General features: G+C 32.3%; 1 protein-coding gene across 1 annotated transcript; it reads left to right on the forward strand.

Moving 5' to 3' along the window:
* Positions 1-2,222: 2,222 nt before the first annotated feature.
* LOC125847606 (lipase-like PAD4) lies at positions 2,223-7,728 on the forward strand. Its single transcript, XM_049527245.1, has 4 exons — positions 2,223-2,350; positions 2,445-2,760; positions 5,736-6,362; positions 6,863-7,728. The coding sequence occupies exons 1-4, from the start codon at positions 2,331-2,333 to the stop codon at positions 7,634-7,636; spliced, it is 1,737 nt and encodes a 578-aa protein (XP_049383202.1). The 5' UTR covers positions 2,223-2,330; the 3' UTR covers positions 7,637-7,728.
* Positions 7,729-8,665: the final 937 nt, after the last annotated feature.

Genomic DNA, 8,665 nt, shown 5'->3' on the forward strand with positions numbered 1-8,665 from the left:
GTCATACTCCAAAACAACAATGACTATTAATTTCAAAATAGATAATTGTAAGTAACAAAAATATAGTGTCATACTCTAAAACAACATCTCACTATTGATTTCTTTTGAAGCATTCAATAAAATGTTAAACCCAAAATATATTTTTTTTTAAAGTTAGGGTTCAAATTTTTACTACCTACTTCATTGCTACTGCTTGTTGTCAAAGAGACCTCTGCCCCGGTAAGTACTATTTACTCTTCTCAGTTCCTCCTCGGCTCTCCCTTTTCTCTTTCTTTTTTTTATTTGTCTTTACATTGTATAACAATTTATTCAAAGATATTATTTTTAATCTTTGATTTTAAGATTGTTCCACGTATTAATAATTGATTATATTAATTAAGTTATTGTTTGCTTCTCGGAACTTCAACTTTCAAGGCAAGAGTGGCTCAAGGGTGAAGCAAGTAAAACCTTCCCTTTAGGGCCCAACAACATTAATGGTGAATTTAATAATTTTAATTTTACTTAAAATAATATTGAGATTATAGAAAAAAAATGTTCAAAAGTTATACTAAAATAAAGCACTTATCTACCTTTTACCAAATAATATTNACCTTCCCTTTAGGGCCCAACAATATTAATGGTGAATTTAATAATTTTAATTTTACTTAAAATAATATTGAGATTATAGAAAAAAATGTTCAAAAGTTATACTAAAATAAAACACTTGTCTACCTTTTACCAAATAATATTTTAGAACTTTGAAAATAAATAACTCAAATCTTCATATTAATAAATGCAGTATTTGAAGTGTACCAAATGATGCATCATTTCGATTTTCAAAACATAACAACTTGTCGAGTGCAATTTTAATGATATGTTTATATGTTTGTGTGGTTATATATATATGTTTGTAATTTAACGATTGTTATATTAGACTAATATGTTATTCTGTTTTAAAATTTAAAATCCACAAACATCAAATCCTGGCTCCAACTATGACGGCAAGGTTCCAAGATAATATAACATGGTGTACTTCACGTTGTTTTAATTGATAACCTCCATTATGTGAATCCGGAAAGTGGCACATTTATCTCCAATATATATATATATATATATAAACTCACAACAACACAACGATTAGGTTGTCTAGAGCCACGTCACTCAAATGCCTCTTTATGGCTTAAAAATGATAAAAATGACGTAAAACATAAAAATTCGAGGGAGATAATTGGTAGAAACTTACTTTAATCAAAGTATTATATTTATCCATCACAATAAACTGCCTCAAAGGTTCAACATCATCTAGATGATACAACTCTAAGAAAATGCACCAAAATGAAGCTCATGTCGTAGGAATCGATTTACAACTCTAAGTCATGAGATTTTGATCAAAGTAGATTTAGAACATTATATCTCACACATTTATACAACTTAGAAAAACATATTCCAAAGGAAAACCCTTCTACCACAGAGAAAAATGATAAGAAATGGTAGAAAATGTAGCTTATGACGAGAATATTTTTCCAAACTTGGACCAAGGAAAAATCAAGCTATAAGGTCTTTTCTTACTTTATAAGAAAAAATTATGACAACTACAAATTTAAAATATCTCATTTTTAATTAAATTTTGTGTATAGTTTAATGATTTAATAATTTAAAATTATGGAATATATATATAAGTTGGTGGTAGATGTGACTTGCTTAAGAGAATATTTAATTAGAAAGAAAAAAAAAGGAGTTTCAATTTGTGAAACAATAACTTATTTGTTTTACTTTCTATTGTTTTTTAACTCTTTAGTTCTAATTTTTCATATGATATGTTTAAGATTATAAAAATAAAAAAATATTTTAATTATTTTAAATATTTTTAATTTAAGTTAAAAAGTTTTTGAAAAAATTACTTTTTTAAAATTTGACATAAATGAACAAAATTTTTTTTTAAAAAAAAAGGAAAGTGTATATATACCAAAGTTTCTGCGTACCACACACTTGAGGATGCCAAATTCAAATAATTACTCATTTTATACAGCACGCGCATAGAGTAATACATACGCACAAACGTCAAAGTCTCCCAACTTATTTGATTTTAACACAAAATTAAAGTAAAAAAAGAAAGAGTTTTAAAATTTATAATTTAAAATAAATTATAAATATTTATTTAGATATAAATCATTTCACTAAAATTAAAATAAATATTTTAAAATTAAATTGTTACTGAATATAAAAAAAAATTGTCAGCACAACCAAAATGGGATAGAAGGAGTACTATTTTAAATATCTTTTTTTTCTTCAAATCTTTTCAGTTAGCAATTTCGCTTCAAACACTTTTTCTCACAAAAATTTTGAAAATTATGGAATCGGAAGCTTCATCGTGAGTAAACACTAACTTTTCCACAACTTTATTAGAATTTTATGCAATTTGAATTTTCTTTCACTTAATTAAAGGGAACTCATGATGCCTGCAGGTTCGAGTCTAGTGAGACTTTGGCAGCTCTTGTGGCATCGACGCCGTTGCTGGAGGAGTCATGGAAGGTTTGTGGCGTCGCCGATGCATCGGTCGATAGCAATTTCGCCGTCAATCGAGTTGGTGGGACAGCCTATGTGGGATTCTCCGGCGTAAAATTGGGCACCGGAGTGGACCAAAGTTGCCGGAATTTAGTGCCGCTTCCGGATGAACTTTTCTCTTCGTTGTGCTTGGATGGGGCGGATCCGGCAATGGTCCATGCCGGATTATTGCAACTTTTTCAATCAGTTTACAGCGACAATTTATTCCGTGATCAGGTTAGAAGTATTTTCATGAGCATTTAACTTATTGGGATTTTATATTCTATTCTACTAGTAGTAACAAAGAATTTTCTTGTGCTCGTAAAATTGAATTTTCAATTTACTTCTTACCATTCACTTTTACTTGCCACTTATTTTTAAAATAGATTTTCATTGATTTCTCTCTATCATATTTATATGACTTACTTTCTTTTTCAATCGGTCTCAAAAAAATGACACATTTATATATTAAATAATAATTTTACTTTAAAATATTCATTTTATCCTGAATGAAATGATTTATAGTCACACAAATTTTTATAATTAATTTTAGACCACAAGTTTTTTTTAAAAAAAATCTTTCTTAAACTCTATCGAATCAAACTATCTCATATAAAATTAGACGTATAGAGTAAGTTTTTGCCATGTCTTATCCTTAATATTAAATATACTTATTTTCTAATCATTTTTCAAGACATTATTTAATACGCTTAGTTTGATACAATATTCATATCAATACTTATTTTTTTAATGCATGTGTTAAATCAAAGTGTGACAAAGTAAAATTGAAGGAAGAGAGTATGTTTTTTGGGGATAAAAAGGAACATTTATTCCCTTTATTTATTTTATCTCAAAACTGAACTTCTTAGGGGAAAAAACATTGAGACTCTCAAAAAGTTACTTTCCTAATTTACGTGGACTTTGACATACAATTTTAAAATATGTCAATGATTTACTTAAAGACAAAAATTAAAATTAAATTATTTATAATTATAAAAAGAGGAAATCATTTGCGTAAAAAGAAGGAAGCTACTAATTTTAATTTTTAGTGGCATATCCATTGTAACAACTAAGAAGAAAAAGCATGAGTAAGTTCCACAACTTAACAACTCTAAAAGCCAACAAGTCTCCATAGATGTCTATTGACTCGTGACTTTTGACTAGGACGTTCAAGTTTGAACATTTCAAAGCCCTAATTATGACTCCCTCTTTTATCCTCAATTCATTTCAAAATGAGCAAATTATCGAGAAAATGCACATTTATTAAACGGAAAAGGGTCAAAATTGCTCCTAAATTATGCGAAATAGACCACTTATATCCTTCGTTACATTTTGAGATAAAAAATGTCCCATCATTATCCTAAGAGACCATAAATACCCTCAAGATTAAGCATCCCAAATTTTTAGTGACGTGGCAAGCCACATGGAACTAATCCCTCCACCTAAGTGTTGCCAACTAGGATTCACTACAAAAGAACTAGACCTTTAGTGGCGACAAGTCACCACAAAAGCCCAGAATATCGTCACTAAAATTTTTAATTGATTTTTAACATTAAATTCTAATTTTGTATTTATTTTCATTATTTTTTAAAAAAACACAGATGGTATCAATCAAGACACAATATGTTTTATTTTTATGTCATATGTAAATGCATAAAATGTATGATGATGCATTATGTAATAGAAGATTTGAATTGAGAAGTAATTTTGATAATTTTCGTAATCATATTGGATGTTTTTAAATATTGATAGTGCATGTTATTTATTTTAGAAAATTAGGTTGCAACCGAAAATTAATTATCATATTTTTTTGTTGAAAAAATATGTTATACTAGGGAATGGTTGTTGCTGTCTTAGTAGCCACTAAAAATCACTCATAACTTTTAGTGGCAATATTTTAGAATTTTGTGGCGACTTTTATGCCGCTAAATGTCTAGTTCTTTTGTATTGAATCCCTGTTGGCAACGCTTAGGTAGAGGAATTAGTCCCATGTGGCTTGCCACATCACTTAAAAATTGGGTAGTTAACTCTTGAGGGTATTTGTGGTCTCTTGGAATAACGGCCGGGGTATTTTTTATCCCAAAATGTAATGGAAGGTCTAACTGGTCTATTTCGCATAGTTTAGGGACATTTTTTATCCTTTTCCGTTTATTAAAAAAAAAGTTTAGGATATAATTAATTGAATATATCCTTCGGGGTGGCCCAGTGGTTTGGACTTGGGACTTCTATGTTGAAAGTCTCAAGTTCGAAAACTCTTGTCAGTGATAGCAAAAAATTGTCTTCTGAGTCGTGCTCGTCGCATTTTGAATTTTTGAAGTTTGAACAATTCACTTACTCCTTCCGTTCCTTTTTATGTCACATTTTTAGATTTCACTTGTATTAAGAAACTAAGGGTGTGTTTGGTAGGAAGGAAAATGTTTTCTTGGAAAACAAGTGGATTTCTAACTTATTTTCTCATGTTTAATTGGTGAGTAGAAAATATTTTCTGAAAAATATTTTTTAATGTTTGGTTAGTGATTGAAAAATATATTTCAAAAAAATATCTTAGATTTTTAGCTTGAGACTAAAAAATACTCCTTAGGAAAATAATTTTTGATATGAAAATCAACCCCGATAATTGATTTAGGACCCGACTCGACACCCAAACTAGGACAAGACTGTTCCAAAATCCGACCCTGAGATCTGACCAAGGACCTGACCCAAACTTCCGACCCAGGAAAGGTTTTTTCAAAAACAATTTTTTTTAAAAAAAAAATATTTGACGGGCTCGCAAGGGGGAGGGGACGGCATAAAAAAATGATGTTTTTAAAAATTTGAAATATTTTTCAAAATCAATTTCTTAAAAGAAAAAATTTGTTGGGGTGGCCTGAGTGGGGTGGGGGTGACTGCCGACCACCCCACTCACCAACCTCTTATAGTATTTGTCTAGATTATATATAAACAATTTTAAGATAATATTTTTTACATACATATCAAACACAAAAAAATAAAAGTAAGGAACTCAATATATTTTTTTCATGAAAAACATTTTCCCTCATACTAAACACACCCTTTTATCATGAGTATTTATTATATACATATTCCACCTCTTTTAATTTGATCACTTCAGTGTTAATGAAATATGCATATAATATTGGAAATCATTCTATTAAATTCACTTATCATGATAATGTGCAGATTCTGTGACTATTTGTTTTGTTGAAAATGTGCAGATGGTAGAAATAATGAACACAAGCAAGTCAATAGTCATAACAGGACACTCAATTGGAGGAGCAATTGCATCCCTCTTAACTCTCTGGCTTCTCTGCCGTCTGCAAACTATTTGCTCTGTCATTTGCATTACCTTTGGCTCTCCAATGCTTGGCAATGAGTCCTTTTCCAGAGTCATTCTTCAAAAAAGATGGGCTGGACATTTTTGTCATGTTGTTTCACAGCATGATATTGTCCCAAGACTGTTCTTTTCCCCATCATGTTCTTTCCAGTTTATTTCTGAGGAAAACAAGACTCAGCTTTTCCGCGTTGTGTTGGATTCTCTTGGAGTTGTATCAAGAGGTGAATGTAAGAGTTCATTTTGTCCCTCTGGGAGCTACTTGTTCTGCACCAACAATGGTGCAGTTTGTGTCGATAATGGGATGGTTGTCATTAAGTTGCTTTACTTGACCTTACTGAATGGCTCGCAAAGTTCTAGCCTTGAGGATCATCTTGGTTATGCTGATTTCATTCGGAAAGTTCAGTGGCAATTTATAGAGAATAGAAGCTTCATGGGAGGCAATATACCGGAGTCGATCTATGAAGCAGGGATAACATTGGCACTGGAGTCACTAGGAATAGCTTCTCATGTAATGTCGTCAACCTTTCTTATTAACTACCTTCATATACCTAGTAATGTTGCGGAGCAGTTTTCATCAAGAAAGAGCAATGTATGCATTATTGGTACAATATAAACATGCATTGATACTCGTACCTTGCTCCAAAGGGATGAAAATTGTTCTGCTATTGTTGGTATTAGTTTTTGTGAGGTTCGTGTCTCTATGTTGATTTCCCTTATTTTTAGATTTCTATCACTACTTGTTGTTTCGCCTCGACATCTGATTATCTTGCTGTTGATTATGTTTGTTGCTATTGCCTATTTTCACTGTTTGTTCAGCCGAGGGGTCTTTTGAAAACAACCTCTCTACACTCTCAAAGGTAGGAGTAAGGTCTGCATACACACTATCCTCCCCAGACTCCACTTGTGGGATTACACTGATTTGTTGTTGTCGTATCTCTATGTTGATTCTCATTTGCTGAGATATCTGTGCAAGAGCTAGTCTAATGATTTTGCTTCTTTGACAAACAGGAATTGAATTCCGAAGATGCTAAGGAAGCCCTGAAAAAGGCAAAAAAGTTGGGTCGAACTCGCAACCTCAACAGCGCCAACCTTGCAATTGGTTTATCCAAAATCAATCCATTCAGAGCACAGATAGAGTGGTATAAAGCATCTTGTGACAATTCTGTTGAACAAATGGGATATTACGATTCATTCAAGCAAAGAGGTGCCTCGAGAAGAGATTTTAAGGTCAATATGAACAGGATCAAACTTGGTCAGTTTTGGGATTCTTTGATTGACAAGTTGGAGGCTAATGAACTGCCGTATGATTTTCACAAACGTGCAAAGTGGGTAAATGCTTCTCAGTTCTACAAACTCGTTGTCGAGCCACTTGATATTGCAGAGTACTACAGGACTGGGATGCATCTTGTGAAAGGCCACTACATGCAGCATGGAAGGGAGAGAAGGTACAAGATTTTTGATAAGTGGTGGAACACTGAGAATGGCACTGATCATCCTACTGCAAGGAGCCGGTTTGCAAGTTCTACACAAGATTCATGCTTTTGGGCTCAGGTTGAGGAGGCAATAGACAGTCTTATTAAGGTAAGAGCTGAAAGCGATGCAAGAAAGTTTATCAAGATGTTGGAAGATGTCACAAAGTTTGATCAATATGCTAAAAGATTGATCGAAAATAAGGAGGTTTCGCAAGATGTTTTGGCCAAAAACTCAAGCTACACTAAGTTTATAGAGGAATGGAAGGATTTCCAGTCTCAGTTACAGCTGCTCCAACCTCAGTTTCCTTGAATTCTTTAAGGTAGAAAATAGCTTGAGGATTGTTGGTCTAGTTAGGGCATTAATCTCTATATATAGCAATAAAGAAGCTCAACTTAAACATCTGTTATTTTTCNCTTAGTAAAGGTTAGGTGTGTCTCTGGGATTTCGGACATAGGCTGGGGGTACTTATGCATTTTCCCAATTATAATTAGATGATCTACTCCAAGAATTAAGAGAAATTCTAGAGGAACTAGAACTTGCATATTTCAAAAAAGTGTGTTCATTGAGTTGTAAATTGTGAAAACAATAAGGGTATACATGCTGCTAAGGTTTGTATACATCTACCAGAGTGAACTTATATAATATCATGCAATAGGAGGAGCTAAAGTAGTCACATAACCTAAAAGGCAAGTGCTGCCACGGTTTATGTTAAAGTGGTAAGAGCACAACTCATAAGGTACACATCATGAATTTGAACTCTACGATGATCAAAAGCTTGAACACAAACAGAAGTTTGAGTCAAATTATTCATCGACTCGAACCATGGATAGGAAATGAGCTAATGTTGATGGTTACTCAACTTTGCTTAGTTAGTTTCAGTGGTTATTTTAATTTCCGGTGCCTATTAGAATCCAATTCATCATGAACCCGACTCAATTTTTTATCCGACTAGTTTAATGAGTTGACTATATGAAAGATTTAGTTTTTGTTATCTCCTGTGTTCAGGTTAGGAAAAACAGAAATAGGAAAAGGATGAAACAGACAGAAAATAAAAAATCGAGTCCACAGAACCCACTGTGTTTCCTTAAGAAATTTAATCCCCTCAAGTATCTGAGGTTACAGATTAATTCCTCCCAAGATAAAACGGATTAAATATTAGAGAAGTAGCGGTACCTCAAACTTCACTAATTTCAGCGAACGCAAGAACAACAACGAGAGCACACACAAACTCAGTTAATCGACAATTTTATTTTTGTAAGAAAATGTATGCAGAGAGGAAAAATTTTCAGTGTTGAAAAACGGAAAAAGACTCTATTTATAGCCACTTGCAACAAGGAA

The sequence above is a fragment of the Solanum stenotomum genome, chromosome 12 (genome assembly GCF_019186545.1).
Source record: "Solanum stenotomum isolate F172 chromosome 12, ASM1918654v1, whole genome shotgun sequence".
Classification (NCBI taxonomy): Eukaryota; Viridiplantae; Streptophyta; class Magnoliopsida; order Solanales; family Solanaceae; genus Solanum; species Solanum stenotomum.

What these genes read in the sequence shown, in the direction of transcription:
- LOC125847606 (XM_049527245.1), top strand. Translation starts at nt 2,331, where the DNA reads ATGGAATCGGAAGCTTCATC. An exon ending in ATGGAATCGGAAGCTTCATC is followed by an intron (nt 2,351 to 2,444) that starts GTGAGTAAACAC and finishes TGATGCCTGCAG; the next exon opens with GTTCGAGTCTAGTGAGACTT. An exon ending in ACAATTTATTCCGTGATCAG is followed by an intron (nt 2,761 to 5,735) that starts GTTAGAAGTATT and finishes GAAAATGTGCAG; the next exon opens with ATGGTAGAAATAATGAACAC.